At 44.2% G+C, this 24,350-nt stretch overlaps 1 protein-coding gene across 3 annotated transcripts in view; it reads left to right on the top strand.

The window, feature by feature from the left end:
- ltk (leukocyte receptor tyrosine kinase) overlaps window positions 1–24,350 on the top strand; it is a 74,589-nt gene that overhangs the window by 7,080 nt on the left and 43,159 nt on the right. For all 3 annotated transcript variants that reach the window (XM_035752592.2, XM_052496949.1, XM_052496948.1), the window contains one exon: window positions 21,336–21,425. In XM_035752592.2, coding sequence (XP_035608485.2) covers window positions 21,336–21,425 — 90 coding nt within the window. The remainder of the gene's footprint in view (window positions 1–21,335; window positions 21,426–24,350) is intronic.

Raw genomic sequence — 24,350 nt, 5'->3', positions numbered from 1 at the left:
GAATAACCAGGCATCCTCTACTGACGGAATGAGGTCAATATCCTTCTAGGATACCCATGCCAGGTCGATAAGAAAGGCCTGCTCACTGAAGTGTTTTAGGGAGCTTTTGACAGGGATGGGTGTTGGTAATTTGACTCCGGACCCATTACGGACACAGGCATTGAGGCAGTGGTCGCTGAGATCCTAGTAGAGGTGTATTTAGAGGGCAAGTTGGTCAGGATGATATCTATGAGGGTGCCCTTGTTTACTGATTTAGGGTGGTACCTGGTAGGTTCCATGATAATTTGTGTGAGATTGAGGGCATCTATCTTAGATAGTAGGATGGCCAGGGTGTTGAGCATATCCCAGTTTAGGTCACCTAACAGTGCAAACTCTGAAGATAAATGGGGGGGCAATTAATTCACATATGGTGTCAGCTGGGGGCTGAGGGGGGTCTATAACAAGCGGAAACAGTGAGAGACTTATTTCTGGAAAGGTAGATTTTTAAAAGTAGAAGCTCGACCTGTTTGGGCACAGACCAGGATAGCATGACAGAATTTTTGGTGGCCTTCCTAAGACAGGATTCAGACACGGACATTAGAGAGATGCATAAAGCAATCACAGGTGTTGATCAGGAGAGCTAAGACAACAACGGGTAAATGGCGATTAATGGGCAGAATGGGTCAGTTAGGTACATACAGGACCTGAGTTCGAGGCTGGGGCCGACAGGTAAACAAAATGAGGTACCATGTTATTGAAACAGTCCAGGGGGCATCAGCTGTGTAAATGAGTGATCACAGGGTCAAAAGAGCAGCAATAGGTGAGTCAAGGTGCTGATCGGTAATCACTATTACGCTAGGCGAGCAGGGGACACAGCGTTCAGAAAAGCTAGCGGGTCGAGGCTAGTAGCTGGTTCTTTGGCGACATCGTAACAGAATAGCCTGCTGAAACCACATCGGGCGATCACGTCGGCAGTCCAGTCGTGATGGATCTGCGAGGCTCCATGTCAACCATAAAGGGTCCAGGCCAATTGGCAAAGGAGGTATTGTAGCCCTAGAATTAGCTGGTATATGGGCCTAGCTCGAGGCCAGCTCAAGGCTAGCTGGTGCTAGCTTCGGGACAGAGGCGTTAGCTAACAGTGGCCACTCGTTTGCAGCTAGCTAGCTGTGATGATTCGGAGTAATGATTTTGTGTAATGATCCAAAGCGGCAGGAATCCGGTGAAATGGTAGAGAGAAGCAGTCTGATATGCTCTGGGTTGATATCGCGCTGTGCAGACTGGGAGGTGTTGTCCGAGCTAAGGCTGGCTGATGACGGAGGAAAAAGGCGAGGACCGCTAGCCGTGGCTAACACAGACTAGTAGCTAGTTAACTTCCATCTCCAGTTATAAGAAATAGAAATACAGATCTGTACCACGTTGGGTGAGGCGGGTTGCAGGAAAGTATATTTAGTTCATAGATAGAATGTGAGATTAAGATATATACAAAAAATACTGTCTATTTACACAGGAAAAGACAAAAGACAAAGACAGAGACAGATACACATACACACGTCCTACCTACTGCACCACCATCTTGGGAAAAATTAGGTCAGGGCACTGTGCAGGCCAGTCAAGTTCTTCCACACTGTTTTAGACAAGCCAGTTCTGTATGGACCTTGCTTTTTACACGGGGCATTGTCATTCTGAAATAGCAAAGGGCCTTCCCCAAACTGTTGCCACACAGTTGGAAGCACAGAGTATGCTGTCGTGTTAAGATTTCCCTTCACTGGAACTAAAGGGCCTAGACCAAACAATGAAAAACAGCCCCAGACCATTATTCAACTTTACAGTTGGCACTATGTATTGGGGCAAGGTAGCGTTCTCCTGGCATCCGCCAAACCCAGATTCGTCCGCCGGACTGCCAGATGGTGAAGTGTGTTTCATCACTCCAGAGAACACGTTTCCACTGCTCCAGAGTCCAATGGCGGTGAGTTTTACACCACTCCAGCTGATGCTTGGCATTGCACATGGTAATCTTAGGCTTGTGTGCGACTGCTCGGCCATGGAAACCGATTTCTTGAAGCTCCTGACAAACACTTATTGTGCTGGCGTTGCTTCCAGAGGCAGTTTGGAACTCAAGCTACTCGCTTCGGCCCTCGGCGGTCAGGTTCTTTGAGCTTGTGTGGTGTATATCTCTTTGCCACTGAGCCGTTGTTGCTCCTAGATGTTTCCACTTCACAGTAACAGCACGAGTGTGGCTGAAGTGGCCAAATTCACTCATTTGAAGGTGTGTCCACATACTTTTGTATATATAATGTATTACCTCAATTACGTCAACTAACCCGTACGCTTGCACATTGACTCGGTACCGGTATCCATTGTATATAGCCTCGTTATTGTTCATTTATTGTGTTTCTGTTTTTACTTTAGTTTATTGAGCAAATCGTTCTTACTTACTCTGCATTGTTGGTTAAGTGCTCGTAAGTACGCATTTCACGGTAAGGTCTATTTGGATTGGTTTTACAAAGCAAGAGACATTAAGAGTGAAGCCATGCTTCTCTACTGATTTTATGTATTATTTCCTGGCATTGCTTAGATTGCTTCACCAATGGCATTGGTTTTCTGGTGCATAGTTGATTCGCTGCCCTTATTATCCACATAACTGATTAGATAACCTATCCAATGGTCATCACAGTAAAATCACAAAAAATATATATTCCGTAAGGGAAAACAGGACACAGTACTCACTCTGAATGAGCAAATATTGGTATCATTTTCACCGCTGTGGCACAGTCAATTAGTTCTTATTCTAGCTTACTAATGAAAATAGCCCCTCTACAACTTAGTTTGCAGAACATGTTTGAGCATTTGTTGTTCTGCAAGATGACGGAAATGTTTTCCTGTAAATGCCAGTTAACTATTACCAGAATTATGCCTCTTTGTCTAAGTCTAAATAGGCCTGTGCATTGTTTGGGTTTGACTTTTGCTTTTAGTATGATTGAAGAAGCAACTGCCAAAAGTAAGGAAGGAATCGAAACCTGATTTGAGGTTACTTCTGAAAATATAATTGATTCATCAAAATAACCATGTACGACTCAGAGACACTCTCATTGGAATCATTGAGCTATACTGTAGGGATTCTTGTTCACTGTAGACTTTTCAATAACCAAGAAGAGAAAGGAGGCTTAACTTAATTTGTGTTTTAATAAGAAGAACCGCAATTAACGTCTGCCCCCCCCCTCCCCTCCAGTAATGCTTAGTATTCTGTCTAGGTGAAATTATCACCAACAGCAGACGGCAAAGGTCATTTCTCTATATGTTGTCTTTGAAATCTACTGTCCATACTTGCTGAAGCTTCACATTGATTTCAGTTACTTGTACTCTAACTTAATTTGATTGTTTTGAATTGATATACAAGCTGAATGAATTCAATGCAAGTGCCAGTTACCTTTTTCTTGAGGCAGATCTAATCTATAAAATAAAAAACTCATGTTGATGTGACGTCAAGCAGGCATGTTACATGAGTAGAGTGGTACGTTGATTACGCATTTCTTACACGACATGTCTACTGGAGAAAATCTCAGTTGGGAGGGAGCTCCTTTAGGGTAGGATACTGCTATTGTAAACAGTCTTTGTACAGACATATGTACAGTAGCCTATACATCATATTATTGTAGATAGATGCAGTGTTTCCCTTCTGATTTATTTCAGCAGCGGTGGCAAAGTAAGTAGTGGGGGTCACTGCCTCCCGTGAGATTTTTTTTTTATAGAACGACTGTGATAAGGTCATTTCTGTTGATAAAATAAAAAATTAAAAAATACATTCTACTCCCAAAAGCATGAAAATGTAATTATGTTGACACCAATCGGAAATATAACTGATGCGTACCTATACACTGTAGGGAGATGAGGAGCAAGCAGTGCACTCATGGCTCTAATTTGCACCACTGCTCAATATGTTTGAACTTAAAGGGGTGGCGCGAGATTTTGTCATCTAAGCCCTGTTTCTACATACCTAGAGTCAGAACTCATGTATAACATTTGATTGTCTCTGCGTGCAGTTTGCAGGGGCATGAGGCGTTGGAGAGCCATTGTCTTTATACTATACCACTCAGAGGAGTGTCCCACACTACTGTAGATACCAAAGTGGCTTGGGAGAGAGAGTTTTGAAGCTAGATCACTCTCTTTACACTACAAAACTATGTGTCGAGGAACTAGTATGTGTCGTCAAACTAGTGTAGTGTAAAGAGGATCTTCTATGGAAGAGCTGTTCAGGCCATTGTGAAAACCTGTCTGTGCTGTCATAGCTGATTCAATATGCTAACTTTATGCTATGGTAATGTAGTTAACGTTAGGTTGGAGACTGGATTTTTGGGAATGTTGGACTTGGCAAGAATATTTAGAGTGCATTGAGAAAATATTCAGACCCCTTGACTGGGTCTTCCAAATGGACAATGACCCCAAGCATACTTCCAAAGTTGTGGCAAAATGGCTTAACGACAAGGTACAGTATTGGAGTGGCCATCACAAAGCCCTGACCTCAATCCTATAGAGAATTTATGGGCAGAACTGAAAAAGTGTGTGCGAGCCAGGAGGCCTACAAACCTGACTCAGTTACACCAGCTCTGTCAGGAGGAATGGGCCAAAATTCATCCAACTTATTGTGGGAAGCTTTTGGAAGGCTACCCGAAACATTAGACCCAAGTTAAACAATTTCAAGGCAATGCTACCAAATACCAATTGAGTGTATGTAAACTTTGGACCCACTGGGAATGTGATGAAAGAAATAAAAGCTGAAATATATAATTTTCTCTACTATTAGTCTGACATTTCACATTCTTAAAATAGTGGTGATCCTAACTGACCTTAAACAGGGAATTTTTACTCTGATTAAATGTCAGGAATTGTGAAAAACAGAGTTTAAATGTATTTGGCTAAGGTGTATGTAAACCTCAGACTTCAACTGTACATAAGTATTCAGAGCCTTTACTCAGTACTTTGTTGAAGCACCTTTGGCAGCGATTACAGACTTGAGTTTTCTTGCGTATGACGCTACAAGCTTGGCACACATGTATTTGGGGTGTTTCTCCCATTCTTCTCTGCAGATCCTCTCAAGCTCTGTCAGGTTGGATGGGTAGCGACACTGAACAGCTATTTTCAGGTGTCTCGAGATGTTGATCGGATTCAATTCTGGGATCGTTGGCCTGTTGGAAGATTAACCTTCGCCCCCGTCTAAGGTCCTGAGCGCTTTGGAGCAGGTTTCCATCAAGGATCTCTCTGTACTTTGTTTCGTTTATCTTTCTCTCAAACCTGACTAGTCTCCCAGTCCCTGCCGCTGAAAAACAACCCCACAGCATGATGCTGCTACCCCCATGCTTCACCATAAGATGTTGCCAGGTTTCCTCCAGACGTGACGCTTGGCATTCAGGCCAAATAGTTCAATCTTGGTTTCATCAGACCAGAGAATCTTGTTCCTCATGGTCTGTGAGTCCTTTCGGTACCTTTTGGCAAACTCCAAGCGAGCTGTCATGTGCATTTTCTGGTACCCTTCACCAGATATGTGCCTCGACAAAATCCTGACTCTGAGTGCTGTGGAAAATTCCTTTGACCTTATTGCTTGGTTTTTGCTCTGACATGCACTGTCAACTGTGGGAAATTGTATAGAGACAGGTGTGTTCCTTTCCAAATAATGTACAATCATTGAATTATCTACAGGTGGACTCCAATCAAGTTGTAGAAACATTTCAAGGACGATCAATGGAAACAGGATGCACCTTATCTCATAGAAAAGTGTCTGATTACTTTTGTAAATAAGGTATTCCTATTCTTAATTTGTAATACATTTGCAAAAATGTATAAAAACCTGAATTTGCTTTGTCACTATGGGGTATTGTGTTTAGATTGATGTGGATTGAGAAATGTTTTAATTAATTTTAGAATAAGTCTGTAACGTAACAAAATGTTTTCTAGGTCAAGGGGTATGAATATTTTTCAATTACGCTGTGCTCTATAACCTCCAATACTTTGATTCTCACGTGAATGTGTTTATTATGATGCCATATTAATAGTTTTATTTTTACTGTATGAATCGTCAATGTAATTGAACAGATGGGCTGTTCATTTAAGTAAGCAGCTAATTGTGAATCCTGTCTCAATTAGCAATTAACGCGGTGTGTGAATATATTTGAATAAAGAGGAAGAATACGAAAACCCTTTAAAGACTCAAGGACATTTTAGAAAACACAATAATATACTGCAGATGGTGCCTTTGATGCAAATCATTTTGTAGCTTGTTGCTCCTAAAGCTCAATTAGAGGGAAATAATGAGTGATGATGGCATGTTCAGACATGTTCGAATTCTTAAGTAGTGAATGACAACGTTTTACTATCTGATGTGCTTTACATCTGCTAAACACATGGCCCAATATTTTAGGAACAAAATGTTATTTTACAATGACTGCCTACCCCAGCCAAACCCTCCACTAACCCGGACGACACTGGGCCAATTGTGCTCCGCCCTATGGGACTCCCGAACATGGCCAGTTGTGACACAGCCTGGGAACGAACCAGGGTCTTTAGTGACGCCTCTAGCATGGTGATGCAGTGCCTTAGACTGCTGTGCCACTCAGGAGGCCAGCTATATAACATCTTGTTGGCCAGAAGTAAGAAAGCAATAACAAGACACTGGCTATCACCTCAGATACCAACCATCCAGGACTAGACCAACATAACCAACAAAATCCAAGATATGGAACAAATAACAGCTAAAATACACTTGAAACCTGACCCCTTTGTAAATACCTGGACCCACTGGACATCATTTTTAAACCAAAAAACAACAGAAAATAACAGACCAAAAAAACTAGACTCCAAAACATAGAAGAATGTCTCTCTAAGACAAAACAGGAAGAAGGATAATTCACCAGAGTGAAGATGATGGAAATGTATTTATCTTAAACAAAAATGTATTAAAGTTGTATTAAATAGTATTTTATTAAATAAAGTAGTGCTCCCAATAGGTAAGCATCTGATTTCGTGTACAAAACTGTCCATGGTATGCTCCTGCTCCTTCATAAGCCAGTGATGAGCCATTTCCAGGTGGATCATCAAAACCAGGCTGTGAAAATGTATTTACCCCTTTTAGATATTATTCTAAATGATAAAGACTTTCAACATGTTTTCAGTTAAACAATCCCTAAATGTATGTTAAGTGAATGATTGAAGCAGTTAGATTGCAGGCCTCCCTGAATGGAATACAGACTGACACGTCTATTAAGTGATGACCTTCTGTACCGTAGATTGCATGACTCACTATGGAATTGTTGATTTTAATGCAGAATTTAAAGGTTCTCACCTTTTCTAACCAGATGATGCCATCTACAGTATATATACAAAAGTATCTGGACAACCCTTCAAATTAGTGGATTTGGCTATTTCAGCCCCACCCGTTGCTGACAGGCGTATAAAATCGAGCACACAGCCATGCAATCACCATAGACAAATATTGGCAGTAGAATGGCCTTACTGAAGAGCTCAGTGACTTTCAACATGGCACCGTCATAGGATGCCACCTTTCCAAGAAGTCAGTTTGTAAAATTTCTGCCCTGCTAGAGCTGCCTTGGTCAACTGTAAGTGTTGTTATTGTGAAGTGGAAACGTCTAGGAGTGACAACAGCACAGCCACGAAGTGGTAAGACGCACAAGCTTAAAGAATGGGACCGCTGAGTGCTGAAGCGATGTCCTCGGTTGCAACACTCTACCGAGTTCCAAACTGAGTTTGGAAGCAATGTCAGAACAAGAACTGTTCGTCGGGAGCTTCATGAAATGGGTTTCTATGGCCGACCAGCCGCACACAAGCCTAAGATCACCATGCTCAATGCGAAGTGTCGGCTAGAGTGGTGTAAAGCTCGCCGCCATTGGACTCTGGAGTAGTGGAAACGCATTCGCTGGTGTGTTGAATCACGCTTCATTGAAGGAAGAGGACCAAGGTGCAGCGTGGTGAGCGTACATTTTCTCTCTATTTGGAAAATGACGCCGAACAAAACAATAAACACTACAAAAACAAATTGTGAAGCTAAAGGCTATGTACCCTAAACAAAGTTAACTTCCCACAACCACAGGTGGGAAAAAGGGCAGTCTAAGTATGGTTCTCAATCAGAGACAACAATAGACAGCTGTCCCTGATTGAGAACCCTGCCCGGCTAAAACATAGAACTACACAACATAGAACATAGAATACCCACCTCAACTCACGCCCTGACCAAACCAAAATAGAGACATAAAAATTATCAGGGCGTTATACAGTACCCTCGCTGCGGGCCCCGGACTGGGCACCTTCGCTGCGGGCCCCAGACTGGGCACCCTCGCTGTGGGCCCCGGATTGGGAACCCTCGTTGCGGGCCCCGGACTGGGCACCCTCGCTGGAGGCTCCGGACTGGAGGCCGTCGCTGAAGGCTCCGGACTGGAGACCGTCTCTGGAGGCTCTGGATGGAGACCGTCGTTGGAGGCTTCGTGCCATGGATCATCACTGGAGGCTTCGTGCCATGGATCATCACTGGAGGCTTCGTGCCATGGATCATCACTGGAGGCTTCGTGCCATGGATCATCACTGGAGGCTTCGTGCCATGGATCATCACTGGAGGCTTCTTGCCATGGATCATCACTGGAGGCTTCTTGCCATGGATCATCACTGGAGTGGAGAGACACACGGGAAGCCTGGCTCAAATTTTTTGGGGGGCTGCCTCTCGGGCAACCTTGTTAGCCGTGTTCCCTCATAACGCTGCCGCTCTGCTTTAGCTGCTGCCTTCGCCTTCCTCTCTGCTTTAGCTGCTGCCTTCGCCTTCCTCTCTGCTTCTACCTGCTCCCAGGGCAGGCGATCCTTCCCGGCCAGGATCTCCTCCCACGTCCAGGATCCCTTGCCATTCAAAATGTCCTCCCACGTCCATTCCACCTTACCACGCTGCTTGGTCCGTTGTTGGTGGTGGGAAGTTCTGTCACGGCTGTTGAAGGAAGAGGACCAAGGTGCAGCGTGGTGAGCGTACATTTTCTCTTTATTTGGAAAATGACGCAGAACACAACAATAAACAAACCGTGAAGCTAAAGGCTATGTGCCCTAAACAAAGTCAACTTCCCACAACCACAGGTGGGAAAAAGGGCAGCCACCAGGTCTGGGTGTGACAGCTACTTGCCCCAATGCATAGTGCCAACTGTAAAGTTTGGTGGAGGACAAATAATGGTCTGGAGCTTTTTTTCATGGTTCGGGCTTGGCCCTTTGGTTCCAGTGAAGGGAAATCTTAATGCTACAGCATACAATGACATTGTAGACGATTCTGTGCTTCCAACTTTGTGGCAACAGTTTGGGGAAGGCCCTTTCCTGTTTCAGCATGACAATGCCCCTGTGCACAAAGCGAGGTCCATAATGGTTTATCGACATCTGTGTGAAAGACTGTTACTGGCCTGCACAAAGCCCTGACCTCAACCCCATTAAACACCTTCGGGATGAATTGGAACGCCGACTGCAAGCCAGGGCTAATCGCCCAACCTCACTAATGCTCTTGTGGATGAATGGAAGCAAGTCCCCACAGCAATGTTCCAACATCTATTGGGAAGCCTTCCCAGAAGAGTGGAGGCTGTTATAGCAGCAAAGGGGGACCAACTCCAAATTAATGCCCATGATTTTGGAATGAGATGTTCGACGAGCAGGTGTCCACATACCTTTGGTCATATAATATAATTTGACCAACATTATGCATAGTCTCGGATATCCCCGAACTTGGAGCAGCGTAAGCCTGTAGGCAACGGCACAAAGTCTGGGGAGAATGTCAGCTTTTCTCTGATATTCAGCAAACAAAATCTGGGGAGACTCCTCAACTCTCTCAAGAAGTCACGAGTTTGGGTAGGCGGGTCTGTAAATACAGGTGGGAATTGTGCTCATGTTTAGCTAAGGTAACAAGCGAATACGGCACTGGTGCTGCAGTGACCCATTTCCGACTCGTCCTCACACCCAAACTTATTCCCGAATTTGTCCAGATGTGTTTTTATCAATCTTGAATCTCGGATGTATGTCATCATAGCATATAGATTTCAATGTGTTAATGGGAAAGCGAGGTTGTGGTGGTTGTGGTGGCTCATATTTCCTTCCTGTCCCTCCTGAACAAAGTCCTCGAAAAATGGCCAATTTCCACTGACAGAGACAAGAACTGAAGATTATATAAAACCTCACTTTACAATGTAATAATGGGAAAGTGAGGTTGTGATGAGGTGAGTGGATGAATGGGGGATAGAGAGGATGTGTGTGTGTGTGTGTGTGGGGGGGCAGAATGTCTGGATGATGTGGGCTTTTAGTGTAAATGGAAGGACAGGGGTCTGAGGAACCCCTGAATCTAATTCAAGCCTAGCTGCAACCAATTAAATTATAAATTCAATTATGGTGTAATTTTTGGGAAATGCCAAAAGCCTGATTCACTGCATATGAATAGGTCCTTAGAAGTGGGGAGGGAGAAGACCAGCATTTTGCTCCAACAACAGACCCTGTATTTTGTTATGGTCTTGCGGTGTGGTAGCCATGTTTTTCCTAGTGGTCAAATAGTCTCTCTGGGTAGAAAAGGATGAGACAAGTTGCAGCACAGACCCTGTCCCCAGTTGTGTTTAGTTTGAAAAACAAAGAGGAACTTATTACAGCTGGAGGCCTGGATATTTCCATCCTGTCTGTGGTCTGTCCAGATCTAGGGTTCCCCCTGAACAAACGCCTTTGGAAATTGCCAATTTTCACTAGCATGAAAACACTGTCGTGGTATTTTGGCTGGCTGATTAACAGAGAGCAGATTCTGCTGAGTTTTACCTCTGGGCTCTTGAGGATATCTGTAATCACAAGAGCCCAGTCTCCTGTGTATTTTATTTTCTGCAGCACTGTTCTCCTCGATGTGTCAGTGGCGTGTGTCAGAGTTCTGGTGGACAGCCCCATACGATATGTCTGGAATGAGCAAGAAAATAAAACCTTAAACACAATTTCCTGTGGTGGGTCATGACCATGTTTTGGAATTCAATGTTCTGTTGTCATAGGTTTAGTTCTCTATGTCTTAAAACATGCGGTGCTCTAACTTCCTATTAATAGGGCTTGAATTCTTCAGATTGACATCTTCCTCGTCTTTTAGAACAATGAGTTTCAGCAAATATGTTTTTGGTTGACTCCAGAGCTACTTAAGTCTGTAACCACAGTAAATCTACTACCAGTTACAGACTAACAGTAGACCTAATTAACATAGGCTGACCAGTTAAGTTGCTGGATTTTGTCAGTCTCCCTGCTGGAGTGGAATAAATGAAAAGGGCAATATTCCTCCCTGAATGGATACCAGTCAGGAAGACACATATTAACCTGTTTTCATTCCACTAATGTACAGTATAGTGTTTGAAGGAAGTTGACTGCAGGACATAATCCCTTGTTATATCTGATCATTATTACCTCTATACAGGGTAAGGAACAGAACTGCTTCATCTCAGCTCTATATAATATGACAGGAATGTGAAAGCCTTCAGTTAATGAGGAAAACATTCCTGTTGACAGGCGTGGTGAAGAGCGCGGTGTGGTTTCACTGTCCTGGAACCTAATGAATGTCAAGCACTTCTAATGAAGAGAACAGATGTGTTCAACAGATGTGCTGCTCTGTTTATCCGTGACTCCACTGTCTGTCTCCTCTTCTTCCAAGATACTCCTTAGCCTCTGGAGCTGGTTTGAATTCAAGGTCGAACATAACTGCTTCACTTAGGAGGACACTAATGGCTCTGAGTTAGATCATGCTGTAGATATTATATTGATGCTGAAGCTGTATTGTACGAGTCCCTAAGTAGGCGTGGATACACAATATACAGTATCATAACAGAATAGAAAAGGATTACACTTGGAATCAAATCGATAATCTATTTTTACAAGGGAGCCCAATGTCCAAGAGTTACTTCCTATTTTAAGCTCATGGGAGTCTTATCCCTCCTCGTTTTCGTTAAATGGTGATAAAGTATACCCTTGTGGTTCAATGTGTTTGAAGGAAGTGTGTCGGACTCATTTGTCAGGTTTCAATTTCCAAGCCACATCACTACAGAAACGTTCCTTTGTGAATACTGAAGATTCCATTTGGCAAGCCTTGTTAGTTATTGGCTAAATGAAGACTCCTACTTGGACCTTCAGCTAATTCAATCGAGCACAGGCCTAACCGAATGAACAACAATGACAGAATGCGTTATGACATTTTAATAAATGGTTTGGGGAATGGTCTTGTCTCCAAGGGAAGATCCTCGGAGCCAGATGATGTGATGGCAGGTAGCCCTATGCGGGTCTGCTGGCTTCCATCATTGGAACTCCTTTCCCCCGCTGATGACAGGCCTTCAGGTTATTATAGTGGTGAGGAGGTGGATGCTTGTCGAAAAGTGAGAGAACGAGCGTAGGTGGACATTTTAAATACATCCCCAGATTTAAGCCCATTGGCTGAGAGAGAGGAAGGTGCTAATTGCAAGAGTGAGCCCGGAGGTTAAACAGCCAGCGTGATGAATGTGCATTATTGTGCCGTGCGTAAAGGCTATGAGGTAAGTAGGTGAAAGACATTCCACACACGGCTAATAGGAACGAGGAGAAGAAACAAGACGCTATGTTGATGATACATTTGTATTCATTCCCAATATGCCCGTAGAAAAGGAAACAAATTGAATTATGTTAAGCCTACTGGATGAAGTTAAATGAGCATTCGGACCAGCCTTCCTGATTGAACTTTCTTAAACTAGATTAGAAAAAGGCAAGGCTGATGCTCAGAACATTTGTGATATGATTTTTGCCTTGATAGTAAATGGAGGCTTTTCTGGCGACTTAGGAAAGATGGTGACGATGAGTGAGTTGTATCACTGTGACAGGCATTCAATGGTCCATTGGAAGAATAGCACCATGGTTTATGCCTTTTAGCGTCAGTAAATTGCCCATGCACTGCCAAAGCTTTATTATTAGGATATCCCTCTGGACATACCCTCTTAGTGGGTACAGCACCAGCTCCTGTACATCCTGCAGAGCTTTTAACACCAACATGTGTGAGACATCTGATATGTTTAGGCGTTTCTGCATGAATGGACAGTGCATGACTAAAACAGGATGTAAACTGGTGTCAGTTGGGAATGATGCAGACCACTGGTTCTAGTTGATGTCCCTCTACAACAAACCATGCCTTAGGATGTGGATTTCATTAAAACAACGTTGCAAATAAATTGCTCCCTTCTAAAGACCTTTTCTGTGAATGAGTTAATTTTCCTACAGATGATATCAAGTATTGTACGTTTTGGGCACCCTTTTGGTCAGAATACAATTTGGAAATATCTGAAATAGCTCAGTACTGATGTATTACCATATCATAATCCACTATGTACTGGAACCCTTGGAAAGAACAAAAGACTGAAAATATAATGAGCAAAACGCTCCGGTGTGAGAATGTACTGTAAGCTACAGTGTTCCCTGAACTAAATATCTAGTCCATTTTTAAATGTTTTACTGTAGGTGTTTGTTCTGTTTCACAGATCTCAGAGCATGAAAGGTGTGAGGTGAAATGGAACACATGTAAACCATTAAAATCACTCAAACATACACAAAAGGCTGTTATCAAGAGTAAACATTTCTACCAAGTATGGGGTTTTTGTAGTGCGTGCCCGGTACACCAGGCACTACCTTTTGAAGTTGAACTAAATCTGGAGCACGGCAGGGAGGTTATGAACCCAGGTTTGTGTAATTGCGTTGAAATGCTGTGGAATACCATCTTTGTCTTCAGACCGTGGGGCGTTGTCTTAGATCATGGGGCTATAGTGTAAGTTGACATTACTCTTCCCCAGAGGGGATAAAGCCTTTCGGAAGCAGGCGGATGCTCTTCCAGTGGATGACTCAGCAGGGAACAGAGGATGTAAGAAGACGTCGTTCTGCTGCATGATGTTCTGAGAAGAGGAGTAGAGGAGAGACGGGTCTGCTTAGGAGCGTGTTGGCAGTGTGGAGCTGTGAAGCTGGTTGGCTAAGCAGGCCCAGCTGTCACCGTCAAATGTGCTCCGTCGCCTGTGCAGCTGGAGTAGCTTGCACACGACACAGCCTGGACCTGAATCACAGATTCTGCTTTGAGGCTGGGCCTGCACTAGCTAATGAGCCAGATCATCCATTCCTTTCATTTCTGAAGATGACCAGATATCCTGTGGTTGATGATTGAATATATTTTTCTTTTGTTACATTTTTAGAGCCAATCTTAGGGCGTCATCTCAGCCTTGAACCGCACATGTGACGGTAAACAGTCAAACAATCCCTTACTCTGGAAACATCTTTGCTTCATTTCATAGTCAGTAGCTAGCGAAGAAGCCAACGCCCCCAAATTAAACATAAATTTATGCATTTTAGTGTCTTCAATAAAACATGCCAACTGTTAAATTGAACCAACAAATGCTTTATTTTGAAGCCAAATGGCAAATGGTGTCACTGGTATAGAGAGGAGTAGGCAGGAGGCTGTCGCAGGTTTACTGAATTTATTTAAGCACCATAGATCAAAGCCGGACAAAAACCAAACGCTGTTGTGCTCAAAATATATCTTCATAAACAAAAAGTCACAGGGCGAACCTGTCATGGATCCCTCTGGAACTTTCATTGTGCACACCTAGCCCCTATTCCAACTGATTGTATTGGTATATAAACTCAGCAAAAAAAGAAACGTCCCTTCTTTAAGACCCTGTCTTTCAAAGATAATTTGTGAAAATCTAAATAACTTCACAGATCTTCTTTGTAAAGGGTTTAATGAACATGCACCTGTGGAACTGTCGTTAAGACACTAACATCTTACAGGCGGTAGAAAATTAAGGTCACAGTTATGAAAACTTAGGACACTAAAGAGGCCTTTCTACTGACTCTGAAAAACACTAAAAAAAGATGCCCAGGGTTCCTGCTGGAATGGCAACAACAACTGCCCGAGTTGGAACACCAGGAACACACAATCCCTCCATCAGTGCTCAGACTGTCCACAATAGGCTGAGAGAGGCAGAACTGAGGGCTTGAGAGCCTGTTGTAAGCCAGGTCCTCACCAGACATCACCGGCAACAATGTCGCCTATGGGCACAAACCCACCGTCGCTGGACCAGACAGGACTGGTAAAAAGTGCTCTTCGCTGACGAGTCACGGTTTTGTCTGACCCGGGGTGATGGTCCGATTCGCGTTTCTCGCTTCTGTTAGTCACATGTCTGTGGAACTTGTTCAGTTTATGTCTGTTGTTGAATCTTATGTTCATACAAATATTTACATGTTAAGTCTTCTGACAAAAACACAGTTGACAGCGGAGAGGACGTTTCTTTTTTGCTGAGTTTATGTGCCCTTTGTTCACCCTGGCGCTGACGATTATTGTTACAATGTCTGTTGGTGCGTGTAAGTACCTGTGTTGTGTGTTTTGGGCTTTCGTGCCCTTGTGGATTGTGTAGATGATTACGGGTCTTGTCCCGTGAGATAATCATTGTGCCCGTGTGTATTTATTTTATGGTACTCCTGGCTCTTTTTTTTGGATTTCAACACTGTGTTTTGTGTACGTGTTTGTTTGGTCTTTGTCCCCGTGCCTTTCTACGGCACACCGTAATTTGGGCTAAATAAAAACCTGATTGCGTCTGTCTCCCGATCCTTCATGCCAACGTCACAGAATGGGAGACAGGGAGACAGCAGGAATGGCCCGTCCGATGACGCTGCGACGGGGTACTGTCACAGATCCCTCTGGAACTTTCATTGAGCACACCTGGCCCCTATTCCCACTGATTGTATTTGCGTACATGTGCCCTTTGTTCACCATGGTGCTGTCAATTATTGCCAAAAGCTTGAGCTGGACAGGAGGGGGAGCCAAAGCAAAGGCTGGTGTGACAGTAACCCCACCCCTCCCCCGAGGCGGTGCGCTGCCGACCTTGGGGATGATCCCGGAGATGCAGTGCTTGTCGGTTGGACGATGCCTGTGGAAGTCGCGAATAAGAGAACGATCCAGGATGTCCCACGCCAGAACCCAGCACCGCTCTTCGGGACCGTACCCCTTCCAGTCGACCAAGTACTGGAGAAACCCCCCACAATGCCATGAGCCAACAGACTGCAGACGGGGGGACCCTCGACGTTCAAGAGAGCGGGAGGTGCGTTCTGGGGTCCAGCACGAGACAAGGGACCAGCTTCCACCGTCCCGAGGAGAGATGCATGAAATTAGGGTGAGATACGGTAATTGACGAAGAGCTGTCATCTGTACGTCACCTCAATGACTCTCCTCAGGACTTTGAACGGCCCCACAAATGACGGGCTTGGCTTCGGGCAGGGCAGGCGGAGGGGCTGGTCCTTCGTAGAAAGCCAGACCCTGTCACTGGGGTGAAAGACCATACTGACAATCAGCCTGCGCCTTCTGCTGGAGGACGATGCACTGGAGACGGGTGTGTGCGGTGTTCCATACCTCCTCTGCGCACTGGAACCAATCGTCCACCGCAGGAACCTTGATCTGATAGCCTAGAACACACTGAAAGGGTGTGAGGTTAGTGGAGGAGTAACGGAGGGAGTTTTGTGCGTATTCTTCCCGAGGCAGAAATGCAGCCCACTCCCCTTTCCGGTCCTGACAGTAACTACGAAGGTACCTACCCAGTTCCTGATATACCCTTTCCCCCTGCCCATTTGATTGGGGACGGTACCCTTAGGTGAGGCTGACCATGACCCCCAGTCATTCCATGAAAGCCCACATGTCCTCCGGGAACCCGTAGTGCAGGAAGACATGAGAAAAGAGAGTCTCCTCGGTTTGCAGGGCCGTAGGGAGGTGATGCCCTCTCTCCAAAACGGACCTGACAGGAGACTTGTTGCATGCGTGTAGTGGAGTACACCAAGATGTCGTCTATGTACACCACTACCCAGCAACCCAACATGTCTCTAAACACCTTGTTAATAAATGATTGAACCACTGAGGGTGCATTTGTCAGGCTGTAGGGCATTACCCTGTATTCGTAGCGCCCGGTGCTGGTGCTGAAGGCGGTCTTCCATTCATCCCCCTCTCTGATGTGCACCAGGTTGTAGGCACTGCGCCAATCCAATCTAGTAAAGTACTTAGAACCTGTTCGATCACAGTGGGTATGAGAGGCAGGGGATAACTGAATTTAACAATTGCTTTACTTAGTATCCAGTAATCGATACAGGGGCGGAGACCTCCCTCCTTCTTCACACAAAAGAAGTTGGAGGTGGCCAGAGAGGTAGACGGACAAATTAATCTTTAGTCCAGCGCCTCCTGGACATAGGCCTCCATGGCTTCGGTCTTTGCATGCGAGAGAGGGTAGATGTGCCCACGCGGGAGGTTAGAACCAGACAGTAGGTCGATATTGCAGTCCCATGAGCGATGTGGGGGAAAGCATGTGGCACGAGTCTTTGAAAAGGCCACCTGTAGGTCCCGGTGCTCCATAGTGTTAGGGACGTGGGTGGTTTCCAGGGAGGTGGCACAGATTGACACAGAGACACCTCCCCTGAAACCTAAAACTGCACCGTGTGCAGGAGAGTTTAAGGTGGTTGTGAGTAAATGTGAGGGAAATGGGAATCGTGGTCTGGCACACCAGTCCTGTTCCGAGGGGACGGTTGTCTAGGGCAAGGACTGGGATAGGAGTTAAAAAGGGTCTAGAGGAATGCGTAATGATAAGGCCACTGACCGGTCTAGGAAATTGCCTGCAGCACCTGAGTCCACTAGGGCAGGACTCAGTGGGGGGCCAGGATAGTCAGGGAAGGTGACAGGAAGGAGGATGGGCTGGGTGGACAGAGCAAGGCACGTCCACGCCTACCTGTGAAGGTGCAGGAGTGCTCCTCTGCCTGTCGCTTAATCACCTGGTTCTCCTTCTGGGACAGATGTTCCAGGGGTGGTCCCGCAGTAGGAGCAGAGACCCTGTTGATGTTGCTGTTGGCGTCCCTCGGGGTGAAGGTGCGTCGTGCCAAACCTCTGTGGGCTCAATCTCGCTGGAGGTTCCTGTACAGCGTGAGGCCCTCATCGCAACAGGCCAGCTCGGTCTGGATGTCCGCCTGTAGCCCGCTAAGGAAAACCGTCAACAGGGCCTGGTCGTTCCAGCCAGTGGACGAAGCCACTGTCCGGAAATCCAGAACGTACTCTGACGCTGTCCTGTACCCCTGGCGTATACAGAGGAGACACTCACCTCCCTCTCAGCCCTCTGTAGGGTGGTTGAAGACGGCACGGAAGCACTCATAGGACTACACTTCTGGTCCGTCCCTCTCCCAGATGATGTGCGCTCACTACAGAGCCCAGCCTGTCAGCACCAAGATCACCAAGGCCACCTTGTCCGTCTCAGAGGCCATACCGGCATGACGGGCCTAACACTGCAGGAGAAACCCCCTACAATGAGCTTGGGTGCCGTCAAACCCCTTGGAGAGCGGCAGGTGGACGTTGCTCACTGGACTAGGTGATGGTGGTGGGGTGGCTGGAACAACTGCAGGGAGCTGGGAAGGTGGTGGTGTAGCCTGTATTTGGCGTACAGCCAGAAGCACCTTGTCCATGGCAGTCCCGAGGCGCTCCAGGCACCAGTTGGGGTGGTGGAGCTTTGCTCCTACAGCTGAGAGGTCGGGATGTCCTGCTGCTTCCTGTTTTCTTGGGTCGGTTATTCTGTCACTGGTGTAGAGAGGAGTAGGCAGGAGGCAGTCGCAGGTTTAGAACTACTGAATTTATTTAAGCACCATAGATCAAAGTGGGACGAAACCCAAACTTTGTTGTGCTCAAAATATATGTTCATATACAAAAAGGCCCAGGGCAAACCCAAAGTGCAAAATGTAAAGTACTGTAAATAGTAGGACAGATTCCTCTCAGGAAAACAAGTAACATTTGCAATGACCGACGAAGACAAATGGCAGAGGGAGTATATATACAGTGATAGAGTGGGGATTGGAACCAGGTGTGTGTAATGATGACGAGACAAGTACGGGGTGGATGAGTGAAGGGCGTTTACCAGCAGTAGGTTCAGCAGCAGCTAGAAGGCCGTCGACGCCTAACGCCTGAGCTGGACAGGAGGGGGAGCCAAAGCGAAGGCTGGTGTGACAAACGGCGAATAAGGCATCTAATGGCATCTAAGCTGAGAAAATATGTTCCTGTTTGCAGTGAAACAGTTGTTTTTATACAATATTAAAAATGGCATCGTAACCAATATAGTTACAGCCTACTTCATTTAGTGAGTGGCTTTTTTTTAATAATCCAATTTCACAAGCATGGCCATGTCTCATATGTTTTTCTTCAGCATCTGGCAACATACAGACGGTCTATTGTCATGTGAGCTTTTCATACAGGGGTCAATCTTTAGAATGACGCGATACTAGTATGGGCTTATTTTTATTGTCTCTTTTGTCCAGTCTTGTGAGGTTGAGTTATGCTGACCCCCCAGTGAAAACCCCTATTCCTGTTAGTGTGTGTTGATCCTAATTGGACCGTGGGGTGTGTCACATGATTTGTCCATTAACCCCCAGGGCTCTGATTGTTGGCGTTATGTCCTGTTTCCGGCCCTCTACCCCTTTGAGCTAAAACTGTCATCTCCAGTTTATTTTTGTGTGACTTTGTAGTTAAAAAATCGTCAATCGTTGTTTTGAATCGGTCTTGTTGTCTATAATTAATCTGTTTATACACATTTGATTTGTTTCAATCACTTCGGCTGAGTTCCTGTTTGGCGAGTCAGAGATGTAAAGCGTGTCGGTAGCCTGGAGCCTTGAGTCAGAGGGATCAGGAAACTTGAGTAGAGCTTTATTCAGGTCTTTGTGTTAGAATTCCTAAGCCTCTAAGGGTTTACTGTAACAGTGCTGATGTTGCACCCTGTTCAGAAATAACACGATGCATATAAAGTGTTTGGGAGAGGAGTGCTTTCTGTGGGCTGTGTATGAGGCAACTCTTAATGTTGTTTGCATAGATATTCTTGCTGGTATTCTTATTCTGCTGCCACTCACTCTGTGAAACTACTGGTAATGTAGGCCTACTGTATATACCTTGGTAAAACAGAGCTCACACACTTTTCTCTGCGGCCTGATCTTGTTTATGGCCCTTCTGTGAATAGTTTATTTTTATATATATATATTTTCTTTTTAACACATTCTGAAAACCTAGCTGCCTTGAGATCCCAGATTACCTTGTATGCTTCCTGTGGTAGAAGATTAAAAGGCATTTAAATATGGTTTCCAGAATTTGTTTTTCCACATTTTTTATTTGAACGTAAATCTCACTGACCAGGATGTATACATTCAAGCCTGATCCCCTCCACCCTCATTTAACTGAGTAAGTGTGGACAAGCCGTAGCCAAAGGGATTACTTGATAATTAAGTTCAGCTGATGTTATTGAAATCTAAGGACAGACAGATTCAGGGAGGAGGCATTCCTAACTAATACGATTAAGATACACATCTTAATGTTCAACCCTCTATAAACAAGTGGAGGTTTTATTGCCAAGATTAAAACAGGCCCGAAGACAGGGGTTGTGTTTAATCAAAGGTGGTGATAATAATGTATGTAGCAATGCGAGGACTCGATATACTGTATGGCAATCCAGAGAGAAGGTTCTGAGCTGTTCTGTAATGGTTACCTTGTATTGAACTTTTGGTTCTTTTGGTTTTTCATGAGAGCTAAATTGGGCTATTAAAAAAATGGGTTCCATAAAAATGACTTATTTCAAAACAGAGCTTAATGTAATAGTACCAATAGTTGATCTACTTTGATCCTACTATCCCAAGCAATGTGTGCCCATTTCAAACATGGCAAAGGAGTTTTTAATAACCCTTTTTGGTTATTGTGTAGAACTCAAGCCATGTTGTTAACAGATTGTTAACTTCAGCCCATGTAAACAAATTATGTATTCTAAAGTAATGTTAGGTAATTGTGCTCAAGTCAAAATACTATACTGTACCTCTTAAGGTTTGTATTTACAACCTGTTAATAATGCCTGTTATAAATGTAATGAACCTCGTGTTATTACAGTACAAACTCGCCTTTTACAAACATCTTGTTCATATGCGTAGGCGACAACAACTCGTTGTGAACTCAAATTGATCCTTCCCAAAGTTATATGACAAGCAATTATCTTCTGTGGCCTTCACACTCATTATTGAAACTGTAGGACAACAAAAACATCAAGCATTTGGCCACATTCATCGGCTACATTATATTCAACATGTCAGAGTGCAATTTATATGTAAAGGCCTCGTCAGAGAACACTTGAGTAAGCCACCTATCCTCTGGTGTCGGGACACACAGTCAATAACAGCAATCATCTAACCACTTGTTTCTCTCTCTCTCTCGCTCTCTCTCTCGCTCTCTCTCGCTCTCTCTCGCTCTCTCGCTCTCTCTCGCGCTCTCTCTCTCTCAGTTAGCAGCTCCAGCCATGCTTTATTGGACAAGTCCCTGGAGGAGAACTTCATGTTCCCCCATCGCTTGAGGCCAGAGGACGAGAGCCAAAGTAAGACTATTCACTTAGTCACAGCCACAGCAAGCTGTTTGTTATTAGCAGACCAGGAGAAGAATTCATTATTGACTTATTGACATTATTGACACAGTTGCGTAGAATACTCTCCCCTATCGTTAGTGAAGTATGCAAAGTGTGTACGGAACCCAACTTATTAAGTGTCATTAATGGTCATGTGTGTCAGGGTCATTAAGGCTCAGATCTCTGTCGTTATTCATTGTTTGCCTTATAGGGCTGCCATTTATCTTAGGTAGTAAGTAGTTGTCACGCCCTGACCTTAGAGAGCATTTTTTATATGTCTCTTTTTGGTTTGGTCAGGGTGTGATTTGGGTGGGCATTCTATGTCCTTTATTTGTGTTTCTATGTGTTGGCCGGGTATGGTTCTCAATCAGGGACAGCTGTCTATCGTTGTCTCTGATTGGGAATCATACTTAGGTAGCCTTTTTTCCCTCCTTCACTGTGGGTAGTTAACTTGGTTTGTTGCACTAATGCACTGTAAGCTTCACGGTTGTGTCTTTCGTTTGTTGTTTTGTTGGCGACATTTTGAATAAAAAGGAAAATGTACGCTCACCACCCTGCACCTTGGTCCACTTCTTTTGACAGCTGTGACAGTAGTATGTGTGGTCTGCAGAGAGTGAATTAAACCATTGAAAACACTAATGTAATACAGTCTTTGTCACAGCTTTTACAACATTGTAATGTGTTCGTCTTGAAATTTAGTTTAACACAAAAAGCCTCATCTGCCTTGTTTATTTATGACAAAAGCATGCTTGTATTTATAGTAACCCATCAAACTGCATGCAATAAAAACTATTTTATTACATTTTCCACCTAATCAGTTCTCATAGGATATTTCCGCGTCCCAGATGAGAGGGATGGTGTCACGTCCTGACCTTAGTTCCTTTTTTATGTCTCTATTTTAGTTTTGTCAGGGCGTGAGTTGGGGTGGGCGTTCTATGTTTTTGTTCTATGTTTTGTATTTCTGCTTTTGGCCTGGTATGGTTCCCAATCAGAGGCAGCTGTCAATCGTTGTCTCTGATTGAGAACCATACTTAGGCAGCCTGTGTTCCCACTATGATTTGTGGGTAGTTGTTTTCTGTCTCTGCACCAGACAGAACTGTTTCGTTTTCGTTCGTTCTCTTATTATTTTTTTTATTTTTTTTTGTGTTCAGTTTAATTAAATATTAACATGGACACGTACCATGCTGCATATTGGTCCGATCTTTCATACTCCTCAGAAGAGGAGGAAAGCTGTTACAGATGGCTTTCTTATTAATGGTTTCACTCCTTCAGGACCCTCACACATTCACTTGGTTAGATTCCCCATGCCAGTTATGGAGCCCCTAAAAATGTATATTTTCCTCTTCCAGACTGACATTCCATGGTCTTCTGCTGATAATGGAGTTGTTTCAATGTCTGATCGTTCGCAAATTACTTGCTTCATCAGACACAAAGCAGCGATGTTAGTTTGAACTATAAAATGCTTTTGAATTGTTTTGTTGGTGTCTTATTGGAGAAATGCTAGATATCTCCTGCACTACACTTTAGGCAAGTTCAAGCGCAAATGGAATTAGTCTGAAATGGACAATAACAGCTCCAAACACTAAGCAGGGTTTCTAAGGTCATTTTAGTCAATTCTGGTTGATGAGAAGAAACTGTACTGAATATGTACTGACATGAGTAATTTGTGCATGATTGTGTGAGTGTAGCAGACTCCAGACACCAAAGAGTTAATTAAATAGTTAACCAATAGCTACCCAGACTATCTACATTGACCCTTTTCGCAATAACTCTTTTGACTCACATATGATCACATACGCTGCTGCTACTGTTATCTGTCATATTATCTATCCTGTTGCCTAGTCACTTATATGTACTTATCTACCATAATTACCTCGTACCCCTCCACATCGACTCGGTACTTGAACCCCGTGTATATAGCCAGGTTATCGTTACTCATTGCGTAATTATTCCTCATCTTGTATTATCTCTGCATTGTTGGGAAGGGCCTGTAAATAAGCATTCCACTGTTAGTCTACACCTATTGTTTGCAAAGCATGTGGCAAATGTTATTTTTGGATTTGATATTTAATGATGGCCTTTTGTTAAGGCTCAGAGATGCTTTATAAAGAGTTTTCAATGTCAAACTAAATAGAAATGTTCTACTGAATATGCTGTATCTGGTTTGGTATCTGCTGTTCTTGGAGGTAGGCAGAGCTGTCTGTTTATTGCCATTATCGGAGTCTGGTAAATGCGCTCTCAGATAATGCATGTCAGAGAGCTCCTTTGGTATGAGTGGAAAATGTCACTGACCCCTGTGAGGTTACCACTTATGTGGATCACTCTGCATTGCTTGTCTGAATGTGTTCAGAATTACAGTAGAAACAGTAATGCTGTTAACCGCCATCGATAAGAAACTGTGGTATCTGTACCGAGGATGTGTCAGCAATCATGAGATTATATATATATACTCCAATTCTATGCTGTCGTTGAAGATGAAGTCTATACTGTAGCTAATTTACTGAAACCATAATGGTTTCAAATGATAATTGCGCTGAGATTTGGTTCATTTCTGCTAATTTCACCCATTTGGAGTTTCTTCTTCCCATGTAAGGAATTATTGGTGGAGTTGGGGTACACAGTTAAAGGAGTTGTGGCACAGTGGTCTAAGGCACTGCATCTCAATGCTGGAGGTGTCACTACAGACCTGGGATCGATCCCTGGTTTGATCCTGGGCTGTATCACAACTGGCCGTGATTGGGAGTCTCATAGGGCAATTTGTTCTTAACTGACTTGCTTAGTAAAATAAATAAAACATCTCGACATACTTCTGAAGCAGGATGCCATGTTGGCCTAAATTGGCATCAGATAAGGATAATTATTTCCGTGGGTTGTGTCTCCATTTCATTCATTTGTATA

This window comes from Oncorhynchus keta, chromosome 35 (genome assembly GCF_023373465.1).
Source record: "Oncorhynchus keta strain PuntledgeMale-10-30-2019 chromosome 35, Oket_V2, whole genome shotgun sequence".
In the NCBI taxonomy this organism is placed as follows: Eukaryota; Metazoa; Chordata; class Actinopteri; order Salmoniformes; family Salmonidae; genus Oncorhynchus; species Oncorhynchus keta.
The sequence above is the reverse complement of the archived record's forward strand: the minus strand, read 5'-3'. Positions and strand labels throughout refer to the sequence as shown.